Genomic DNA, 26,096 nt, shown 5'->3' with positions numbered 1-26,096 from the left:
ACAAATTTTTGCGATTTAAAAAAATTTAAAAAATTAAAATTTTTAAAATAATTAAAAATAGGGATTTAAGAGAAATTTAAGAGGAAATTGAGAGCAAAATAAACTTAAATATGGATTTGAGTGAAATTTGGAAGGAAATTGAGAGCAAATTGAGAACAATTTGAGAGAAAATTGAGAAAATAATTGAGAGGATTGGTTTGTGAAAAAAAATGAAAGGGTGGAGGGGTTTTATGGGTTTTTTTTTTTACCGTTGGGGGGCAACGGTTAAAAAAATGACCGTTGCACTGTTCACGCGCGGGAAAAACGCGTCCCCAGAGGCGCGCTACCTGGCAACAAAACGCGGCCCCGAGGGCGCGCTTTGCCTACGTGGCAGCAAAGCGCGTCCTCGTCAGCGCGCTTTGTGTCCACGCAAGCAAAGCGCACCCCCAGGGACGCGTTTTGCTGACACGTCCCCTGACATCGCGCTGACGGAGACGCATTTTCGAGGAAAAGAGCCCATTCCGGTAAATAATAAAATACCGGGCCAATTTCGGTAAATTTAAAAAAAACGGGCCTTTAATGGTATTTTGCCCATTTTTAGTTTCTTCTTTTCTAATATTGCTTTTCGTTACAATGATGCTGATAAAGGTTGGAGGTTTCTTATTTGAAAATTAATAAATCATAAATTGTAATTTTTGATGTTATCTAGTACGAAAAATGTACTTAATGTCGTCTTTCATATATATATATATATATATACATTATCAAGTTTATGCAACTTAAGGTTATTCTCTTTTGAATGGGTTCTTCGAGTTGCGGATTTTTCTTTTCAATGAAGAAAATATATCACCTCTTAAAATTGGAAATACATAAAATGGACTAAACAAAGAATATATAAACTTATCCAAGTAATTCATAAAAAATCTAATTAAATATTTGTTAATGCACATTGGTATGTAACACTCGGAGGAGGTTTTGGTTTATAAGTTTAGTGCACAACCCATTTTGTCACGCAATCTCTTCCGTTAGTAAAATGGTATACATTCTTATGGAATGTCAATACATCTCTCTGCATTCTACAAACGACAGTCGATCAAAACCTTCAACTACGTCGGAATTTGGGTCGAACAGTAATCAGTCCTGGCCTCGTTTCATCAAAGCGATACCTGCAAACAACATTTTCTTAAACATCATCTCCATCATCTTCAACATTACTTAGATGAAGAAACTTTATCATGTGTTTTAGTTTAGCCCCATTATTATAAGACAAAAAGAGACAATAAATGCACCGAACTCTTGCAATATGTGCTTCAAACTTTGGGAAGGTGGGTGTGTGAGTGTGGTGAAAACTCCATACAAAAGGGGATAAAAGGGAAGTGATCAAATGTCTAACCCATTTTCGATGAGGAAGCCTCTCACAGCTGTGGGGAGAGCGGCTTGTCCACGACTATGATTCCCAACACCTGTGGTAGTGGTAAAATAAAAGCATTAGTGCAGCTGCATTGACTAATCTGATAGGTATTTCTTTAATGACGCAAGATTACCTGTTATAACTTCTAATGATGCAGGTACCTGCCTAGACGAAGTCTGTGGTTTACCCAGTTTATCCATAGAACTAATTGTGCCAACAGATGAAGAACGTACAATCCCATTATTTGCCTTTACTCCATTCGGGGAAACTGAACAGCCTCCTGACACCCGTGTCTCAAGCCGTCTCAGATGTTCATGCAAGGCTTGAACAGCTTCTGCTGCATGAAGACCATGCAAGTCCAGCTTCCACAAGTCATTGTCACTATTTCTGATGCTTAAAATTTCTCTAGCTGCCTTAGCATTAAGTCTCTGAGCTGCTAACCATTCTTCTCTAGCATTTTGAGAGTGCTGCTGTGCAGAAAAGTGGTCACCTCTCAAAAATGCATTAGTGGCTGCCCGAGAATGTTGAGATGCTGACCTGTTCAGTGGGTAGAATACATGAATACCAATTCCAAGAATCTATCATAAGCAGAAAGTACAAAATTTAGCTTTTATGTCCCTGTATCAACAAGAACATACAAATCAAGACATACTTTGGGCTGTAGGAGATGCATATAACTACAGATAAACTCCAAACCTTACAACATTCAGGGTTGAACTTTGGGAAGGAGGATTGCTTAATGATAATAGAAAATTCAAAATTCCAATTTATTTATAAAAATACATGAAAAAAATTCCTAGTTGTATTTCAATGTGATAGTATGGGTATGTTCATAAATCTACAGGATAAATTAGATCTGTGGTCCTTAGAATTACAGCATTTTTTTTCCTTGAACCATTTCAAAATGTGCCAATGTCATCTATCATCACCTTTATGACAAAGACTTGATGAAATCGGCCACGTCAGCATTGTATTAAGTTGTTCCACCATGCCTACCCTAATTTTTTCACATATGGTACAACGGAAAGGGGTTCAAGCAACTTATAAACCTTTTCCTTAAAGCCCAACTAACTTGATTCTGAACTTGTGATTGCCACATAATTTACGGAGGCATTGATAGTTTGCCAGGAGAAAGATGAATAGATCCAGAGGTTAAATTCGAACTCCTCAATCTTTGAGGGGTAAAAAGTGATATTAATGTCAAACTTTATCATTGTAAGTGCTATTAATCCCGAACTTCTAATACATTCCAACAGACACATGGTATAAATATTATGTGGCAATTTAAAGAAAGATTGGCAATTTGTCAGAAAGGGGCTTAATCAATGTAAAATTAAAACCTAAAAAGACCAACTTGATATTTTCAAAGCTCAAGGATAAAATCATATCCAGATAACAATTTAGGGATCACAATATTTACCTAAATATAGTTGTATTGTTTTATTACTTAGCTATTGTTATTATTTTTATCAAAGTAAAAACAAAATAGTTTTACATGTGTGCATGTGCGTGTGTCTGAATTAGAAAATATACTATTCAGTTTATCAATTAAATCAGTCAGAGAGCATGAATAACCTGAAGAAAGAGTTTTCTTACAAAATTGAATTCGAACTCACTCACCAACTCATAAAATAAGCTCAAAATCAACTGATTGATTTAAACAAGGGACATTTTTTAATTAAACAAGCTTGAGGTAACTTTGATAACTGGATCAAAACTATGAAGATGTAAATTAGAACAAAATTGACAAAAGTTAGCCCAAGCTGAATAAACGATTCAGTCACCCTAAACCCAACCTGACCTAAAATGTCAACAGATCAAAACCAACGTAACTGGATACCTATAGGAATATTAAACTGAAATTTAAAGCAATACTAAACCAAAAAAAGAAAGAACTGTTATATCCCAAGACTCTAAGGTTTGGACGAAAATTAACCAAACTTGAATTAGCCAAACTTAAATTGAGCAAAACTTCATTCATTTCTCATACTAAATTCCAATTTGATTATGTATATAAATTGCAAGTTATATTCAAACCCGACCCAAACACAGCTCAACGTTCTTTAATCTAAAAATATCAACGACCTGAATTTGTCTAAATAGAAATTCAAAGCATCTTGAACTATTGAAACTGAAATGACCTAAATCTTAAAGGACCTATGTGGCGGCATGCAAAATGACCAAGCCCAATCAGACCCATTATACCAAATAGCCACTCCTATATTTGAAGATGTGAGAAAGTGGTTTAGAACTGTTTGCAAAAGAGAGGAAAAGACCAAATTATGGATGTGATTGCATTAAAAATAACATGTGAATACATATGAGAAGGAATGAAAATAGAGAGAAGAATCACTTCTACATAATTCAAAAGACTTTTCAATAACTCAAATACTTATATAGACAAGGAAATGCAAAAAAGGAGATAAAACTATCCTTTTCTCAATTCTACCATGATTTGCTAACAAATAAGATCATGTAAATTTTCATAACATTCATAAGTAGAGATAATGCCACTATGTGTTTGCTAACAAAATTTAAATGGGCTTCAAATGTTCAATGATGTTGTAAATTAAAGATCTTTGTCAAACAACTCCCCTAAGCCTAACTATTTAAGAAAATATTTCCATACTTGCAAGAGTAGGTTCACAGTCCAGCTTAAATCGCAAGAAACATTACATGTCATTTTATCACACAGTTGTATTCGTAACACCATTTTTACAATTCATGCATGATCCAAAATGCCATAACAAAGGTGTTAACTGGACATGCATGTATCTGTGGCAAGTCATTCTAGTTATGAAAAGGCAAGCCTTATATGTGTGCATTTTAATATAAACCCAAGCAATCATACCTCATCATCCTTATGGCATCCTTTCGATGGCTCAAGTATACATCATCTTCTTCCCATTCAGGCTCAATAGGTATAGATGTCAACTGTCCCAGAATCAGTTTCATATTAGAATGATCATCAAATAGTTTATTCTCATGCACATCAGTCAATATTTTAAGATTTTCCTCTCTTTCATTGGCTTTAGAGCTCTGGCCAACATGGTCAGCTGTCTTTCCTGAAGGAAGGCATATGTCACAGTTGGCATTGCTTGGAAAATTAGCAATGGCAGATCCCATCTCATTATTTTTTGCTTTATCAATTTCCTCAGTGCTGCTCCTGGGCATCATTTGTTTCAATAAAGCTGAAGCCTCATGAATATCATTATTGGTAGCCAACAAGATGTCCTCAATCAAACTATTCTCAGCCCAGCAATGTATCTCTTTAAGCTTTTTAAGGGCTAAATCATTATTGTTTACCCCAGCTATCTTATCTTCATTTCCAATAGGCTTGCCCACATTTATTGATTTTATGGAATTCTTATTCTGTTTCAAAGTTGGAAAATCGCTAGAAGGCTTTAGCACAGATGAGAAAGACCTTGCTGAAAGGTCATTGCAATTTGTCTGGCTTGGGCAGGGATGGAGAGCCGCCATTGCTACAGGAGGGAAAGGGTCATTTTCAGTTTCTGGTACCAGAGCTTGTTTCTGCCTCTGCTTAAGATCAAAGGCAGTCCAGCCCGATGATTTGTCTTTACTTCTCGTAGAGGACATCTTTTTAAAAGGGGAGCTGATGGGAAGATTCATTTATGATCAAGTATTAATTGTTGAATACAAGTTCCGTCCCTCCTCTTCTGTTTGTAACACTTGACACAACGTAGGGAAACAGTTCTCGAAGGGACCTGAACAAACAAACAACCTACTGTTATTTGACCTGAAAAAAAAGACGACAGACAACCTATAGAACACTAAGAAACTCAGCATAACTAATCTATGGTTCTTTGTTTATATAAAGATAACCATTCTGCTATAAAGCAAAAACCCTTTAGCTGAGAAGGAAAGGGACTTCCTTTAAAACCCTAAACCTAAGTTCGAAGACAAGCAAATCCCAAGTAAGCCCTAATCATTAGTATTACTTCGAATGAAAATACTAACAGAAAGCAAAAGAGGCGAACGCCAAAAGGAAAAACAAACGCAACGGTCATACAAATCTTATGGTGCTAGAGGACTCAAATCTACATCAATTGAAAATAAGAACATATGGAAACCCTAAAACTGAAATAATTGGAATATAAAGTAAATCAGGAAGGCAGAATAACAAATACCTTGAATTGGTAATTATAAATAAGAAGGAAACGAAGAACTAGGGTTAGGGGAGATAGAATAAGCGAAACCAAGGCGTGAATCGGTCGAAAGTAAAATCAGAAGGCGGCTGAAAACTGAGTTTGTAAAGCACCGTGTTCATGTTGATGTTGAAGTCCATGTCCGTCACGAATCCAATACCGCAGCTTCCGCATCTCTTATCCATAAAGAAGAGAAAATTCCTTCTCCTTCTCCTTCTCTTTCTCCTAATTGAGGACAGAAGGGACAAAAGGGTTTTTGAGAAAAAAGAGTTCTCCTCCAGCCAGAGGTGATGGCCGACAGAGATTGAGAAGAATTAGGAGAGGTCAATTCCTTTTCTTTTATTAATTTCAAGCAGTTAAAATCAGATTGGTATTTGTAGTTAGGTTAAAATGTGAATGTGGCATTAATCCATGTTCTCTTCCAAAATTTAGAATTTAGTCTCCATCTTTTTATTTTTAAAGAATTAATCTTTTTACTTTTCAAATTTTAAAATTTAGATCTAATTATTAACTATTTTAAAATTATTTTATTAAATTTAGGTTTATTATAACATCAAATTTTTAATTATATGGTTATAGAGTGAGTATTTTTTACTTCAAAATGTCTTACTAACAAATTTAACAAAAAAAATAACAATACTAAACAGCCCCATTTAACGGAAAAGTGACATGACATTTGACGATGGGCTGGCTGTCATTTAAGCAGCCCCATTTAAGAGCCCTGGGCAGTAGAAAAAGAACAAAAAAAGAAGAAGAGAAGAAATGGAGAAGAAGAAGAAAAGAAGAAGAGGAGAAGAATAAAAGAAAATGGAAGTAGCTTCGTACTAGCGATTTCCAAAGGTCAAAATCCGGGAACTCAAAGATGACTACGCTTCCACTATACCAATGCCTCCATGGCCAACACCCTCCCTCACATCATGATTGTCAAGGTTCTTACCAGAGCCATCGACCTTGTCATAATTGAAGTTAACTCTTCTATCTTCAACGACAAGTTCATCGCCCATCGACTCGATCTAATCCCTCTCATTAGCCAACGCGCCATGTTGATGCGATTCTTATGTGATTATGATGCCTGCGACAGTGACGGATAGTGCGAGTTTTGCTCCATTGAGTTCCATCTTCGCGCCAAATGCATGAGTCCCATCTCCATCAATTTCACCAATTTCGCTGGCTACGAATCCTCTGAACAAAGGTATTTAGGGTTTAAATGTGTAATTTGTCACTATTTAGGTCTAATTGTGAATGTCATCCCTATAATTTACGAAAATTGAAAAGCTAGTCCTCAATTTTGATATAAATTATTGAATTGTTGATTTTTACTAAATTCATGCATACAATTTATTGAAATGCTGATTTTTGGGTCAATGGACAAGATTTAACATTGATATTTGAACTAATTTCCAAGATTTAAGATTGATACTTAATTGAACTAATTTTTAAGTTTTCATAATGTACAATGACCAAATTCTGAATAAGACCAATTTTAAATGCATTGCTATGTCAACGTGGCAAGTTAATTGGCCACATCAGCTTAACTTGCCACATCAGCGGTCCCGTTAAGACGGTAACGAAAAATGTTAATAAGTGACTGATTTATCACTTTTTGATAACGTTAGTGACTGTTTTGTATTTTTCAAAAGTTGAGTGACTGAATTGAAACCTGAGTGACTGTTTTGTCAGCTAATCCAAAATTAAGTAACTGTTGGTGTAATTTACCCTTTATTTAATAAAGATTTTGTAATTATTTTACATTTGTAAAGTTAGTAACTACAAAATTTAAATTATTTTATATAAAAATCAATATTTATAAAAATCATTAAAAATGATAATATCCATTCAACTAGTTTTTCTATTTTATGTAGTTATTTAATTAACTTATATTGATTATACAATATATATAATTAAAGACATTAAATTATAATATATTTAATTAACCTTTAACCATTACCTTAAACTCTAAATCTTAAAACCCTAAAACCTTAAACTCAAACTTAATTTTGAACCCATAACTATAAACAAAAAATTAGAAGCCCAAACCCTAAATCTAAAATATATAACCTAAAACTAAAACAACAAAACCATGAATCTAAAATCCAAAACAACAAACCCTAAACTTAAACACCAAACACTAAACCCTTAAACCAAAAACTAAAACCCTAGAATTAATAAGTATAAACACTAAACACTCAAACATATAACACTAAATCCTAAACCCTAAACCATATACCATGAACACTAAATATATAATATCAACACTAAACCAAAAATATAGAATCATAAACCCTAAACCCTAAAACTTTAAAGCCAAACCTAAACTCGAACCCATAACATTGAATCCTAAACCCTAAACACTTAACCTTAAACACTAAATCTAAAATATTAAACCCTAAAACTTAAATAATAAACCCTAAACTTAAACACTAAACCATAAATTCCAAAACTAGAATCTTTAACAATGAATAAAAATAAAAGAGCATAAACCCTAAAACACTAAATATTAAACACAAAGCCTTAAACCCTAAACCCTAAGCTCAAAAACATAAACTAAAAACACTAAACACTAAATCTAGAATCACAAACCCTAAACCCTAAACTCAAAAGCATAACCATAAACTATTAACATAACCTTAAAATTTAAAAATATATATAATAAACCCTTAAATACATAACCATGAATCTTAAATCCTCAACCCTAAACTCTAAACCTTAAATCTAGAATCTCAAACCCAATACTCAAAACCTTAAAACCTAAACTCAAATAATATCATAAACCTTAAACCCTAAACCTTAAACCTTAAATCTAAAATCTTAACATTAAACCCAAAACATTAAACCCCAAACATTAAACCCAAAACCATAAATAATAAATATAGAATCTCAAACCATAAACAATAAACCATAATAATAAATCCTAAACATGAACCTATAATCATGAACACTTTCAACCATGACCCTAAACCTTAAATCTTTAAACACTAGACCCTAAAACATTAAACCCAAAATTAAATTTGAACATATAACTATGAACCAAAACTTAAAAGCCCAAACGCTAAAATAAAAAATATAGCTCTAACCCTAAATAAAACCCCAAATCTAAAACCATAAACCATAAACCATAAACTTAAATAATAAAAACTAAACCCTAAACACAAAAACATGACAATATACCTTTAAACCTTAATCAAGGTTTATAAACATAAACCCTAAAATTAATAAATATAAACACTAAACCTTTAAACCCATAACCATGAATCTTAAACACTAAACATTGAACCCAAAACATAGAACCTAAAACCACACACCATAATCATAAGCCCTAAATCATAAATAATAAACCATAAACCCTAAAATTAACAAACACAAACACTAAACCTTTAAACCCATAACATTAAATCCTAAACACTAAACCATATACCATGAACACTAAATATATAATCTCAAACCTAAACCCTAAACCCTAAATTATAAACCATAAACTATAAATCTAAAATCTTAAACATTAAACATTTAAAATCTTAAACCCTAAACCCTAAACACTAAACTATACACTCAAATAATAAACCCTAAACATTAAAAATTAGAATCTTTAACCTTAAACTAAAAATAAAAAACCCAAACCCTAAATAATATAACCATAAACCGAAAACTCTAACATATAACCTCAAAACATAAACCATAAACCCTAAATCTAAAATCATGAATTATCAATACAAACCCTAAACCCTAAACATAAATAGAATAACAAATCATCAATCGTAAACACTAAAACTTAAACTCAAACATGCAGCAAACAGGCTTTTAGCGGCGTTTGCCTATAACGGCACTTAAAAGCGCTGCTAAAACTATTTGCGACGCTTTCACAAGCGCCACAAAAAACGCCGCTAAAGAACATGACCTTTAACGACACTTTACCCACAAACGCTGCTAAAGAACATGACCTTTAGCGGCGCTTTTATCACAAACACCACTAAATAACTTTTATCACAAAACGGTGTTTATGAAAAAACGCCACTAACTTTGGTAGGTTTGTAACATTCAATTTTCATCCATATACAACCCTTCCTGTAGCATGAAATCCAACCAAAAACAGCAAATCTAAATAATACTTCAAATTCAACGAAAGATATATGATATAAATTGATAACTGAAGTATAATTCAAAATATTCTTACAAAAATGTTAAAAGTTACAATGTTAAAAATATTCTTACAATGTTAAAAATTATAGATCACCACCTCAGCTGTTTAAGCAAACTATGCTCCCTGTGTCCAGTAACTCCCCTAAAGTGGAGGATCATGCCTATCAGTCAAAAATATAAATGTACATCATGGCAACTCGCACCCAAGCCACAAATTATTGTCTCAAGAAACTGGAAAGCAGCCGACAGACTCACTTATCTTCACTATTTCAAGACCTACATGAATATGCTAAGACTCCTAAAACATAATGATCCTACCAAGACCCCGTGCAGCCACATCAGTGGCAGTCATTATAGGACTTCTGCCACTTTTAAATTCAGCCAACACCCAATCTCTTTCAGCCTGGTTTTTATCACCATGGATGGACAGGGCAGGCCATCCATCCATTCTGAGCTGCCTAGTAACTTGGTCGCATCCCTTCTTTGTCTCCATGAATATTAGTATTCGGTTCCCATCCATCAGATCCTTCAGCAATTTGATTAGCCTGCCCAGAGAGAGGTCAATATTTGATATCACAATACAAATAAAACTTTCCCGGAATAAGTTGCAAAGACAAACCTGTTGTACTTTTCTGGATCTGTTATGACTTCAACAACTTGGTTAATAAATTGGTTTGCTTTCAGATAAGGTGATCCAATGATAACCTGAACATCATAAGAATTTGGGCATCCTAGAATAAGCATCTAGGCACATCAAACATATAATATATATATATATGAAGCAAATAGAAAAGGATGTGCAAACATAGATGCCATGAAACTTCTTTACAAAACCTTTTATGGGTTGCTTAAAAACTGCCTTGCTAAAGATTCAACTTCTTTAGGCCACGTTGCACTCCAGTACAATGTTTGTCTATCAGGTCGAATCTGATCACGGAAAAAGCCAAAATTGTCATGTAAACCATTTTCTTTTGACAGGATGTGATGCCTAGGATTAGTAAATAAGACCAACAGTCCAAATAAAAAAAGACAGCTATATAAAATTAACTAAAATACAGTAACCTTAGAAACAAAAGATGCAATTTGGTCAAAAGTGTAAACACAAAGAATCAAAATTGATTTAAAATATGCAGCCTTGTTCTAAACTGAAAAAACAGAACATGTAAGCAGTTTCTCTGCTTCACAGTTTAATCTACCTTCCATATCTAAATCATTGAACTACACGGATTCTAAGATATTTGCAGAATTGAATGCCTAATATCTTTTCTACAATATATACATATATATAAAAGATCACCTGTGCAATAATTGAATGCCTAAATCCGGAACAAAGTTATAGCTTCAACCTTGAAGAACTGATTAGATACAAAAAATTTCTATAAATGGGCAATGGACACTAATCCAAAAGAAGACAAGTGCTACCTGAGAAACAATCTTTCTTGTTTGAGGCTCAAACCCCATGTCCAACATTCTATCAACTTCATCCAGAACAAGGTAAGTCACTCTTTTCAAGTTTGTGTTTTGAGCTTCTAGCATATCTATCAGTCGACCAGGTGTGGCATTTACAATCTCAACACCTAGCATAGAAAACCTTCAATTCAATACTGCAGTAACAAAGTGCATAAAGGTACTCACATTTCAAAGAGAAAATTAGGAATACCTCTTTTAAGATCCCTAATTTGTGGTCCCTTAGGAGCACCACCATAGATGCAAGTACTCCTTATGTTAGCATGATTCGCAAACTTTGCAGCTTCTTCTTGAATTTGAACAGCCAACTACCTCGTAGGTGCTAATATTAATACAATGGGACCCTCACCATGCACTATACAAGTATAGAAACAAAAATGAACAATTGTATCCGATAATTGAAATCAAAATAATCTGATTAATGGTACTAACCCAATCGTAGTTGTGCATTAACATGCAGCAATGCCGGCAGTAAGTATGCCAGTGTTTTTCCAGAACCAGTCTCAGCAATCCCAATCAGATATTTACCCTTTAAAGCCATAGGCCAGCCCTGAGCTTGAATTGGATTTGGCTCAACAAAACCCAAATTGGCAATCACCCCAAGAAGGTAATCTAATGCACAATTTTAAAAATAAAATTAAACTCAGATCAAACCAAATTTTAACTTTAAAAAGGAAAATGAATAGGAAGGAAAATATAAATACCAGGAAAATTGGCATCACGGAACATCCTTATCGGTTTTGGAACATCATGTCCTTGAACTGTAATGTCCCGTGTTCTACGATAAAACATTACTTCTTGCTCTGTCATTTCTTTAACTGCAGGACTTTCGATATACCGTGCACTCTTCCATGAAGAGACGGAGGGTGCGCTGTTGGAGGGCCACCGTAAGGAATTTGTCCACTGCGGGGGTAAGAGGACGGCATGGCCATTCCTGGACCCATAGTAGGTGGACCTACCGGAGGCGGTTGGCCCATAAAATCACTGCAAATAAAGATAGAATTTTGCAATCACAAAAATAATATATCATAGAGGGAAGATAGATCTGAAAGACGGGAGTAAGTACCTTCTACGTTGACGGTAAGATTGGGGGTCGCCATATCTTCGGTCGTAAGGAGTCATTGGGGCCGTAAACAAAGATTCAAAGAAGAGATATTTCAAGAAAAAAGAAGACTTTAATATTAAAAGATAGAAAACACTAGTTTCCGAGTTGGGAGATTTGTTTTTTTGAAAGCTCCGAATTTGGGAGCGACGGAAAGACCCGGACTGCGCTGTGTCGAACACATTACAATACGATCCAAGAAAAAAGAAGAGATTTCAGGTGTCGAACACATTACAATACGATTCAACGGAGATATAGAGGGCTGTCGATTTGGGGAAATTGAGGGGAAAAATAAAGGGAATCGGGGTAGGGGAGAAATGGTTTGGGAAAAATAAAATGGGGAAAAAAGAAGAACAGATTTCAAGTGGGATTTCTGGGGATGGGGGGAATCGATTTTGTGAAAAAGAAGGGAAAAAAAGAGAAAGATTTCATTTGAAATTTTTAGCGTTTGGAAGAAAAACGTCACTATTGTTCAACTTTTTACGAAATGCCGCTATTACTTACCTAAAGCTCAACTTTTTTATAATTTTTATATTGAATTATTGTATCTTTCATATAAATTTTAAATAAATAATTTTTTAAATTTGAAGTAATATTTAAAAGAATTAGATAAAATTATAATTTTTAGTTTTTGTATTTCATTTTATTTATTATAATTTGGTCCTATCTAAAATAGATAGTTACCTATCCATATCAATTTGTTACTTTTTATTTATTTATCAATGTTTTTTTAAATCTAATATTTAAATATATCAAATGGTTTAGATTAAATATATTTAAATATAAAAGCATTAATTGATTATATAAAATTTCATCATTTAACAAATCTCAAGTAAATCTTAAATCCTAAACCATTTAATATATATAAAGTTTATCTATTATCTCTTAAATAATTTAAACTATAATCATAATTTTAATATACTAAAATTAATATTATCTCTTTTACAATTATATAAGAAATTATTTAATATATAAATTAAAATATTAATTAATCTAAACCCTGAATCCTATCCTCTAAATCCTGAATCATAAACCATAGACCCCTAACTCTTAAACCTTAAACCCCAACCCTTAAACCATAATCCCTAAACCCATAATCCATAAACCTTAAAATAGTAACTCCTAAACCTTAAACCTTAAACCTTAAACCATATAGCCTAAACCTTAAACCCTAAACCATAAACCCTAAACTATAAACCCTAAACTATAATGATAATTAATTCAATATAATGCTCGACCTATAGCGACGTTTTTCAAAAAGTGGCGCTAATGCTCGATCTATAGCGGCGTTTTTCAAAAAGCGCCACTAATGCTCGATCTATAGTGGCGTTTTCAAAACCTCGCTAAACCAAAAACATATAAACCTTAAACCTAAAAGTGTCGCTAAACATATACTTTTTGAAACACCAAATGCTCGATCTAAATGGCATAAACCATAATATAAAAATAAAAACCTAAGTCTAAACACTAAAATTAATACATATAAACACTAAACTTTCAAGCCCAATAACTATGAATCTTAAACCTTAAATTCAAAACCCTAAACCTAAACTTATAAACCATAAGCCTAAACCCTAAGCCATAAAATCTTAAACACTAAACCGCAACGATAAAGTCCTAAATAATAAACCTTAAACTCAAACATGTTACCCTAACCACTAAACTTTGAACTCAAACCCATAACCATAAACCTTTAAAATATAAACCTTAAATTTAAAATATTAAACCCAAAACATAAAACATAAAACATAAAACCTAAAACCGCAAACCTTAAACACAACCATAAACAACAAATCTAAAATCTCAATCCCTAAACTCCAAAAACTAAACCCTATATTTAAACAAACCTAAAATCAAAACCAAAAGCATAAACCTTAAATCATTAATGATAAACCCTAAATTATAAACCTTAAACCATAAACTCAAACACATAACTATAAACCAAAATATAAAAAACCCTAAATGATAAACCTTAAAATACTAAACCTAAACACTACAAATAAAAATAGCAAAACATAAACACTAAACCTTAAACATCTAAACCTAAACAAACAAATATAAACCATAAATCTAGAATCATAAACCCTAAATATAAAATAAACCCTAAACACTAAATCTAAAACCATAAAAATCTAAACCATAAACCCAAAATCATAAATCATAAACAAAATAAATATAAACCATAAATCCTAAAACACTAAACATTAAACCTTAAAATCTAAAACCCTAAACAAACCATAAACATAAACACTAAACCCTATACTTAAATTATAAACCCTAAACTTTAACCATAAACCCTAAATATAAACCATAAACCCTAAATTATAAATACTAAACACTTAAACCCTAAACCCTAAAATAAAACACAAAACCCAAAACTAGTATTACAAACCTAAACCCTAAATCTTAAACTAAAACTACAAACCCTAAACCCTAAAACCTAAACACTAAATATAAACTTAAACCTTAAACATAAACCTTAAAACTTAAATAAAAACCATAAACCTTAAACTTATATAAAATAATAAACCTAAACATAAACCCTAAACTCTAAACATAAACCCTAAACCATACAATTAAATCCTAAACTTAAACTTAAACCCTAAACCCTAATTATATCGTAAACCATAAACCTCAAATACTAAACACTAAACCTTAAATCTAAAACTCTAAACCCTAAACCTTAAAACCATAAAATAAACCTTCAACCCCACAATTAAACATAAACCCTAAAACTATAATCTTAAACCCTAAAAACTAAACCCTATATAAATAATAAATCTAGAATTATAAACCCTAAATATAGAATCACAAAACTAAACCTAAACATTAAACCCTATATTTAAATCATAAACCATAAACCCTAAACCTAATTTTAAACACAAAATATAAACCACAAATCCTCAATACTAAACATTAAACCCTAAAACCAAAATCACAAACCAAAAACATAAAAACTAAACCTTATACTTAAATTATAAACCTTAAACTCAAACCATCAACCCTAAATATAAACCGTAAATCCTAAATTATAAACACTAAAACTTAAACCCTAAAACTAAACTCACAAACAAAAAACCCAACATTTAAATTCTAAACCTAAAACCGTAAACCCTAAACTAAAACTACAAACCTTAAGCATCAAACCTAAACACTAAATCTAAACTTTAAACCCTAAATTAAAATTATAAATTATAAACCTTAAACTTTAAACCTAAAACCCTAAACATAAAATCCATAACCCTAAACACAAACTTAAGCCTTAAACCCTAAAATGTAAACCATAAACCTATAATTATACAATAAAGCCTAAATCTTAAAACACTAAAACTAAATTACCAAATCTTAAACCTTTAAACACTAACCATAAACTAAACCTAAAATTTAAACTATAAACCCTAAACTCCAAACTAAACCCATAAACCTAAATTAAAACCTAAAACTAAAATAAACCTAAAATCGAACAAAAACTATAAACCCTAAACTTAAACAATAAACCTAAATATAAACCATAAATCTTAAATCTTAAAACTAAACCTTAAACACTAAACCCTAAACACAAATCATAAAATCCCTAAATAAACATAAACCCTATAATTATAAACCTCAAATCTTAAAACCCTAAAACCTAAACACCAAACCCTAAACCCTAAATCATAAACCAAAATAAACATAAAACCAAAACCTCTTAAACCCTAAATATAAAACCCTAAACTTAAAACTAAAACCCTAAAATAAACCATAAATCCAAATCCTAAAAATAAACCTTAAACCTAAATCACAAATAATAAACTATACACACTAAACCTTAAACTAAAATTATAAACCCTAAACACTAATCTAATTATATCATAAACCTAAACCATAAACCTTAAACAAATTATAAACCCTAAACTTAAACCATAAACCATAAATATAAACCAAAAACACTAAAATTAAATCATAAACCCTAAACCCTAAACCTAAACCCACAATAAAAACCTAAACCATAAACATAAACCCTAAAACATAAACATAAACCCTAACTATATCCTAAACCATAACCTCAAACACTAAACACAAAACACTAAACCTTAAATTATAAACCATAAACCCTAAACCTTAAAACCATAAAATAAACCTTAAACCCTACAATTAAACATAAACTCTAAAACTACAATTCTAAACCCTAAACCATAAACCCTAAATATAAACAATAAATCTAGAATTATAAACCCTAAATTTAGAATCACAAAACTAAACCTAAACATTAAACCCTATATTTAAATCATAAATCAAAATCTAAATAAACCCTAAACTCTAAACCTAAACATTAAACCATATATAACCATAAATCAATAAACCCTAAAACCAAAATCACAAACCATAAACCTAAACCCTAAACCTAAACTTAAACTATAAACCTTAAACTCAAACCATCAACCCTAAATATAAACCGTAAATCCTAAATTATAAACCTAAAATCGTAAACCCTAAAACTAAACTCACAAACAAAAAACCCAACATTTAAATTCTAAACCTAAAACCGTAAACCCTAAACTAAAACTACAAACCTTAAGCATCAAACCTAAACACTAAATCTAAACTTTAAACCCTAAATTATAAATAATATATTATAAACCTAAAACCTAAACCCCTAAACAAAAACTTAAACCCTAAACACAAATCATAAGCCTTAATCCCTAAATTTAAACCATAAACACTATAGTTATACAATAAACCCTAAATCTTAAAACCCTAAAACTAAACTACCAAATCTTAAACCTTAAACCCTAAACCCTAAACCTTAAATCTTAAGACCCTAAAACCTATAAACCCTAAACTCTAAACCTAAACATTAAACCATATATTTAAATCATAAACCATAAACCCTAAACCCTAATTTTAAACACAAAATATAAACCCTAAACTCCAACCATCAACCCTAAATATAAACCATAAATCCTAAATTATAAATACTAAAACTTAAACCCTAAAACTAAAATCAAAAACAAAAAACCCAACAATTAAATTCTAAACCCTAAACTCTAAACCCTAAACTAAAACTACAAACCTTAAACATAAAGCCTAAACACTAAATCTAAACTTTAAACCCTAAATTATAAATTATATATTGTAAACCTAAAACCTAAAACCCTAAATAAAACTTAAACCCTAAACACAAATCATAAGCCTTAATCCCTAAATTTAAATCATAAACACTATAGTTATACAATAAACCTTAAATCTTAAAACCTTAAAACTAAACTACCAAATCTTAAACCTTTAAACCCTAAAACCCATAAACCCTAAACTCTAATTTTAAACACAAAATATAAACCACAAATCCAATACTAAACATTAAACCCTAAAACCAAAATCACAAACCATAAACATAAAAACTAAACCCTATACTTAAATTATAAACCCTAAACTCCAACCATCAGCCCTGAATATAAACCATAAATCCTAAATTATAAATACTAAAACTTAAACCCTAAAACTAAAATCAGAAACAAAAAACACGACAATTAAATTCTAAACCTTAAACCCTAAACTAAAACTATAAAACCTAAACATAAAACCTAAACACTAAATCTAAACTTTAAACCCTAAATTATTAATTAAAATTATAAACCTTAAACCTAAAACCCTAAACATAAACTTAAACCCTAAACACAAATCATAAGCCTTAATCCCTAAATGTAAACATAAACACTATAATTATACAATAAACCTCAAATCTTAAAACCCTAAAACTAAACTACCAAATCTTAAACCCTAAAACCATAAACCCTAAAATTAAACTTTAAACCAAAAACCTTGAACTCAAACATTAGAAACTAGACACTAAACGATAAACTATAAACCCTAAACTTAAATAATAAAACCTAAATATAAACCATAAATCCTAAATCCTAAAAAATAAACCTTAAGCCCTAATCACCAATAATAAAATATACATATAAACCCTAAAACTAGAATTAAAAACCCTAAACCCTAAACATAAACCCTTATTATATCATAAACCCTAAACCACCAAACCTTACAATTAAATTATAAACCCTAAACTCAAACCATCAACCCTAAATATAAACCGTAAATCCTAAATGATAAATACTAAACCTTAAACCCTAAAACTAAAATCACAAATAAAAACCCTAGAATTAAATTCTCAACCTTAAACTCTAAACCCTAAACCTTAAACTAAAACTACAAACCCCTAAATTATAAATTATAAATTATCAATCTTAAACCTAAAACCCTAAATATAAACTCAAAAGCTAAACACAAATCATAAGCCTTAATCCCTAAACGTAAACCATAAACACTATAATTATATAATAAACTCTAAATCTTAAAACCCTAAAATTAAACTACCAAAGCTTAAACCTTGAAACTCTAAAACCTTAAACCCTAAAATTAAACCTTAAACCATAAACCATACTCTCAAACAGTAAAAACTAAACCCTAAATGATAAACTATAAACCCTAAACTTAACAATAAACCTTAAATATAAACCATAAATCCTAAATCCTAAAAACTAAACCTTAAACACTAAACCCTAATCACAAATAATAAAATATACATATAAACCCTAAAACTAGAATTAAAAACCTTAAAACCTAAACATAAACCCTCATTATATCATAAACCATAAACAGAAACACAAAACCTTAAACCTTAAAATAAAAACCTAAGATAAAACTAGAAACCCTAAAACTTATATATAAATAATAAACCTAAACTCGAACGTTAAACCCTAAACACTAAACACAAACCCTAAACTTTAAACCCTAAACCCTAACAAAAACTAAACCATAAGCATAAACCCTAATTATATCCTAAACCATAACCTCAAACACTAAACACTAAACCTTAAAGTAAAACCCTAAACCCTAAACCTTAAAACCATAAAAATAAACCTTCAACCTTATAATTAAACATAAACCCTAAAACTATAATCTTAAACCCTAAACACTAAATATATATAATAAATTAGGAATTATAAACCCTAAATATAGAATCACAAAAATTAAACCTAAACATTAAACCATATATTTAAATCATAAACCATAAACCTTAAACCCTAATTTTAAACACAAAATATAAACCAAAATCCTCAATACTAAACATTAAACCCTAAAACCAAAATCACAAACCATAAACATAAAAACTAAACCCTATACTTAAATTATAAACCCTAAGCTCCAACCATCAACCCTAAATATAAACCATAAATCCTAAATTATAAATACTAAAACTTAAACCTTAAAACTAAAATAAAAAACAAAAAACCTAACAATTAAATTTTAACTAAACCCTAAACCCTAAACTAAAACTACAAACCCTAAACATAAAACCTAAACACTAAATCTAAACTTTAAACCTTAAACCTAAAACCCTAAAAATAAACTTAAACTTTAAACCCCAAACCCTAAAACATTAAATCCTAATAAAAAACTAAACCATAAGCATAAACCCTAAAATATAAGCATAAACCCTAATTATATCGTAAACCATAACCTCAAACACTAAACACTAAACCATAATTTGTAAACTCTAAACCCTAAACCTTAAAACCATAAAAATAAACCTTCAGCCCTACAATTAAACATAAACCCTAAAAGAATAATCCTAATCCCTAAACCTTAAATATAAGTAATAAATCAAGAATTATAAACCCTAAATATAGAATCACAAAAACTAAACCTAAACCTTAAACCCTAAAAATCATAAACCATAAACCCTAAACACTAAAAACATAAAACCATAAATCCTAAACTAAACATTAAACCTTAAAACCAAAATCACAAACAAACATAAAACTAAACCCTATAAAATTATAAACCCTAAACTCCAACCATCAAAACATATAAACCTTAAATCCTAAATTATAAATACTAAACAAACCCTAAAACTAAAATCAAAAACAAAAAACCCAACAATTAAATTCCAACTAAACCCTAAACCCTAAACTAAAACTACAAACCCTAAACATAAAACCTAAACAGTAAACCTAAACTTTAAACCTTAAATTATAAATTATAAATTATAAACCTTAAACCTAAAACCCTAAAAATAAACTTAAACCTTAATCTCTAAACCCTAAAACCTTAAACCCTAATGAAAAACTAAACCATAAGCATAAACCTTTAAACCCTAAACCCTAAACCTTTAAACCATAAACCCTAAACCTTAAACCTTAAGACCTTAAAATCTATAAACCCTAAACTCTAAACCCCAAACCATAATTAAATCATAAACCAAAACCCTAAACCCTAATTTTAAACACAAAATATAAACCCTAAACTCCAAAAAACCTAAATATAAACCATAAATCCTAAATTATAAACTTAAACCTTAAACCATAAAACTAAAATCAAAACAAAAACCCAAAATTAAATTCTAAACCTTAAACCCTAAACCTAAAAACTACAAACCTTAAACATAAAGCCTAAACACTAAATCTAAACTTTAAACCCTAAACCTTAAATTATATATTATAAACCTAAAACCTAAAACCCTAAATAAAACTTAAACCCTAAACACAAATCATAAGCCTTAATCCCTAAACCATAAACACTATAATACAATAAACCTAAAATCTTAAAACCTTAAAACTAAACTACCAAATCTTAAACCTTTAAACCCTAAACCATAAACCCTAAACTCTAATTTTAAACACAAAATATAAACCACAAATCTTCAATACTAAACATTAAACCCTAAAACCAAAATCACAAACCATAAACATAAAAACTAAACCCTATAAACTTAAATTATAAACCCTAAACTCCAACCATCAACCCTAAATATAAACCATAAATCCTAAATTATAAATACTAAAACTTAAACCCTAAAACTAAAATCAAAAAAAAACCCAACAATTAAATTCTAAACCTTAAACCCTAAATTAAAACTATAAAACCTAAACATAAAACCCCTAAACCCTAAACCTTAAACCCTAAAACTACAAACCACAAACATAAAACCTAAACACTAAATTCTAAACCTAAACTTTAAACCTTAAATTATAAATTATAAACCCTAAATTATAAACCTAAAATCTTAAACCTAAAACCCTAAATATAAACTCAAACCCTAAACACAAATCATAAGCCTTAATCCCTAAATGTAAACCATAAACACTATAATTATATAATAAACCTTAAATCTTAAAACCTAAAACTAAACTACCAAATTTTAAACCTTTAAACCCTAAAACCTTAAACCCTAAAATTAAACCTTAAACCATAAACCATACTCTCAAACACTAAAAATAAACCACAAATGATAAACAATAAACCCTAAAACAATAAACCCTAAATATAAACCATAAATCTTAAACCTAAAAACTAAAAAGTAAACCCTAAACCCTAACCACAAATAATAAACTATATAAACCTAAAACTAAAATTAAAACCCTAAAACCTAAACATTAACCTCATTATATCATAAACCATAAACATAAACACAAAACCTTAAACCTTAAAATAAAAAAATAAGATAAAACTAGAAACCTTAAAACCTATATATAAACAATAAACATAAACTCGAACGCTAAACCCTAAACACTAAACACAAACCCTAAACACTAAACCCTAAAACCCTAATAAAAACTGAACCATAAGCATAAACCCTAATTATATCGTAAACCATAACCTCAAACACTAAACACTAAACCTTAAATTATAAACCTAAACCCTAAACCTTAAAACCATAAAAATAAATCTTCAGCCCTACAATTAAACATAAACCCTAAAACTATAATCCTAAACCTTAAACCCTAAATATAAGTAACAAATCAAAATTATAAACCTAAATAAATCACAAAACTAAACCTAAACATTAAACCCTATATAAAATCATAAACCATAAACCCTAAACTCTAATTTTAAAAACTAAATATAAACCATAAATCCTCAATACTAAACATTAAACCCTAAAACCAAAATCACAAACCATAAACATAAAAACTAAACCCTATACTTAAATTATAAACCCTAAACTCCAACCATCAGCCCTGAATATAAACCATAAATCCTAAATTATAAATACTAAAACTTAAACCCTAAAACTAAAATCAGAAACAAAAAACACGACAATTAAATTCTAAACCTAAAACCCTAAACCCTAAATCCTAAAACCCTAAAACCCTAAACATAAAACCTAAACCTAAATCTAAACTTTAAACCTAAACCCTAAACTATAAATTATAAACCTTAAAGCTAAAACCCTAAACATAAACACTAAACCCAAATAAACCTTAAACCTTAAAACCCTAAAAACTAAACCCAAATCTTAAACCCTAAAACCATAAACCCTAAAATTAAACTTAAACCTAAACCTTATAAACATTAGAAACTAAACCTAAATATACCTATAAACCCTAAACTTAAACAATAAACATAAACCATAAAAAACCTAAAAAAAATCCTAAAAATAAACCTAAACCCTAAACCCTAAAACTAAAATCAAAACAAAAACCCAAAACTAAATTAAAAACCCTAAAAAACCCTAAACTAAAACTACAAACCTTAAACATAAAGCCTAAACACTAAATCTAAACTTTAAACCTTAAATTATAATTATATATTAAACCTAAAACCTAAAACCTAAATAAAACTAAACCCTAAACACAAATCATAAGCCTTAATCCCTAAATTTAAATCAAAACACTAAATATAGAATAAACAAAATCTAAAACTTAAACCTTAAAACCCTAAACCTTAAGACCCTAAAACCTATAAACCCTAAACTCTAATTTTAAAAACTAAATATAAACCATAAATCCTCAATACTAAACATTAAACCCTAAAACCAAAATCACAAACCATAAACATAAAAACTAAACCTTATACTTAAATTATAAACCTTAAACTCAAACCATCAACCCTAAATATAAACCGTAAATCCTAAATTATAAACCTAAAACCGTAAACCCTAAAACTAAACTCACAAACAAAAAACCCAACATTTAAATTCTAAACCTAAAACCGTAAACCCTAAACTAAAACTACAAACCTTAAGCATCAAACCTAAACACTAAATCTAAACTTTAAACCCTAAATTAAAATTATAAATTATAAACCTTAAACCTAAAACCCTAAACATAAACGCAAACCCTAAACACAAATCATAACCTTAATCCCTAAATGTAAACCATAAACACTATAATTATACAATAAACCCTAAATCTTAAAACCCTAAAACTAAATTACCAAATCTTAAACCTTTTAACCCTAAAATTAAACATTAAACCATAAACCTTAAACTTAAACACTAAAAACTAGACTCTAAATGATAAACTATAAACCCTACTAAACCCTAAATAAACTAAATCCTAAATCCTAAACCCTAAACCTTAAACCCTAAACCCTAATCAAATAAAACTATACAAAACCTAAAACTAGAATTAAAACCCTAAAACCTAAAATCCATAAAAATAACCATAAACACAAAACCATAAGCCCTAATCACCAAACTAAAACTAAAAACCTATAACATATATAACCCTAAACACTAAGAATTAAACCTAAACACTAAACCCATAAACATAAACCCACTTAATTATATCATAAACCCTAAACCACCAAACTAAACCAATTAAAACATAAACCCTAAACTCAAACCATCAACCCCTAAATATAAACCAGAAACCTTAAAACCATAAATAAATAAATACAATAAACATAAACCTTAAACCTATAATGCTAAAAAACTAAAACTCACAAATTATAAACCCTAAAAACCCTAAATTAAACAACCTTAAAAATACTAAACCTAAACCCTAAACCTAAAATCACTAAAACCCTACAAACCCCTTAAACTTATAAATTATAAATTATCAATCTTAAACCTAAAACCTAAAACCCTAAATATAAACCCAAAAGCTAAACACAAATCATAAGCCTTAATCCCTAAATGTAAACCATAAACACTATAATTATACAATAAACCCTAAATATCAAAACCCTAAAACTAAACTACTAAAATCTTAAACCTTTAAACCCTAAAACTCTAAAATCCTAAACCTTAAAATTAAACTTTAAACCAAAAACCTTAAACTCAAACACTAAAAACTAGACCCCGAATGATAAACTATAAACCCTAAACTTAACAATAAACCATAAATATAAACCATAAACCCTAAATCCTAAAAACTAAACCTTAAACCCTAACCATAAATAATAAACTATAAACATAAACCCTAAAACTAGAATTAAAAACCCTAAACCTAAACCCTAAACTCTCAATATATCATAAACCATGAACATAAACACAAAACCTTAAACCCTAAAATAAAAACCTAAGATAAAACTAGAAACCTTAAAACCTATATATAAATCATAAACCTAAAATCGAACACAAAACCCTAAACCCTACACACAAACTTTAAACCCTAAACCTTAAACACTAAAAACTAAACCATAAGCATAAACCCTAAAACCTAAACATAAACCCTAACTATATCCTAAACCATAACCTCAAACACTAAACACAAAACACTAAACCTTAAATTATAAACCATAAACCCTAAACCTTAAAACCATAAAAATAAACCTTTAACCCTATAATTAAACATAAACCCTAAAACTATAATCATTAACCCTAAACCCTAAATATATATAATAAATCTAGAATTATAAACCCTAAATATAGAATCACAAAACTAAACCTAAACATTAAACCCTATATTTAAATCATAAACCATAAACCTTAAACTCTAATTTTAAACACAAAATATAAACCACAAATCCTCAATACTAAACATTAAACCCTAAAACTCAAAACATAAACATAAAAACTAAACCCTATACTTAAATTATAAACCCTAAAAACCATCAACCCTAAATATAAACCATAAATCCTAAATTATAAATACTAAAACTTAAACCTTAAAACTAAAATAAAAAACAAAAACCTAACAATTAAATTTTAACTAAACCCTAAACCCTAAACTAAACCTACAAACCCTAAACATAAAACCTAAACACTAAATCTAAACTTAAACCCTAAACCTAAAACCATAAAATAAACTTAAACTTTAAACCCCAAACCCTAAAACATTAAATCCCTAATAAAAAACTAAACCATAAACATAAACCCTAAAATAAGCATAAACCCTAATTAATCGTACCTAACCTCAAACACTAAACACTAAACCATAATTTGTAAACTTAAACCCTAAACCTTAAAACCATAAAATAAACCTTAAACATAAACCCTAAAAGAATAATCCTAAACCCTAAACCTAAATATATGTAATAAATCAAGAATTATAAACCCTAAATATAGAATCACAAAACTAAACCTAAACATTAAACCCTATATTTAAATCATAAACCATAAACCCTAAACTCTAATTTTAAACACAAAATATAAACCACAAATCCTCAATACTAAACATTAAACCTTAAAACCAAAATCACAAACCAAAACATAAAAACTAAACCCTATACTTAAATTATAAACCCTAAACTCCAACCATCAACCCTAAATATAAACCATAAATCCTAAATTATAAATACTAAAACTTAAACCCTAAAACTAAAATCAAAAAAAAAACCCAACAATTAAATTCTAAACCCTAAACCCTAAACTAAAAATACAAACCCTAAACATAAAATCTAAACCATAAGCACAAACCTTAAACTCAAACCCATAACATTAAATCCAAAACTCTAAACACTAAACCATGAACCATATATCTCAAATTTTAAACTTTAAACCCTAAAATATAAAACCTTAACTTTAACACATAACCATAAATAATTTCAACCATAACCCTAAGCACTAACACTTTAAACAAAACTTGAACTTGAACCTATAACATTGAATACAACACTC

The 26,096-nt window shown here is 29.7% G+C and overlaps 1 protein-coding gene, 1 long non-coding RNA gene and 1 pseudogene across 3 annotated transcripts; all 3 read right to left on the bottom strand.

The window, feature by feature from the left end:
• Positions 1–854: 854 nt before the first annotated feature.
• Positions 855–5,891, bottom strand: LOC105780062 (uncharacterized). Its single transcript, XM_012604170.2, has 5 exons — positions 5,539–5,891; positions 4,242–5,115; positions 1,524–1,927; positions 1,373–1,442; positions 855–1,145 (listed from the first exon to the last, which is right to left on the bottom strand). Exons 2-5 carry the CDS (start codon positions 5,018–5,020, stop codon positions 1,082–1,084), a joined length of 1,317 nt encoding a protein of 438 aa, XP_012459624.1. The 5' UTR covers positions 5,021–5,115; positions 5,539–5,891; the 3' UTR covers positions 855–1,081.
• Positions 5,892–9,668: 3,777 nt separating this feature from the next.
• On the bottom strand, positions 9,669–12,740 carry LOC105780696 (DEAD-box ATP-dependent RNA helicase 30-like; annotated as a pseudogene).
• Positions 12,741–15,137: 2,397 nt separating this feature from the next.
• Positions 15,138–20,400, bottom strand: LOC128040592 (uncharacterized). Of its 2 annotated transcripts, none has more exons than XR_008195364.1 (3): positions 20,157–20,400; positions 17,650–19,513; positions 15,138–15,225 (listed from the first exon to the last, which is right to left on the bottom strand). It is a non-coding gene; the product is annotated as an uncharacterized LOC128040592 (long non-coding RNA). The 2 variants fall into 2 exon arrangements; XR_008195365.1 differs by having other exon boundaries at positions 17,650–19,632; positions 20,276–20,365.
• Between the last annotated feature and the right edge of the window lie 5,696 nt (positions 20,401–26,096).

Source organism: Gossypium raimondii, chromosome 4, assembly GCF_025698545.1.
Source record: "Gossypium raimondii isolate GPD5lz chromosome 4, ASM2569854v1, whole genome shotgun sequence".
Taxonomy (NCBI): Eukaryota; Viridiplantae; Streptophyta; class Magnoliopsida; order Malvales; family Malvaceae; genus Gossypium; species Gossypium raimondii.
The sequence above is the reverse complement of the archived record's forward strand: the minus strand, read 5'-3'. Positions and strand labels throughout refer to the sequence as shown.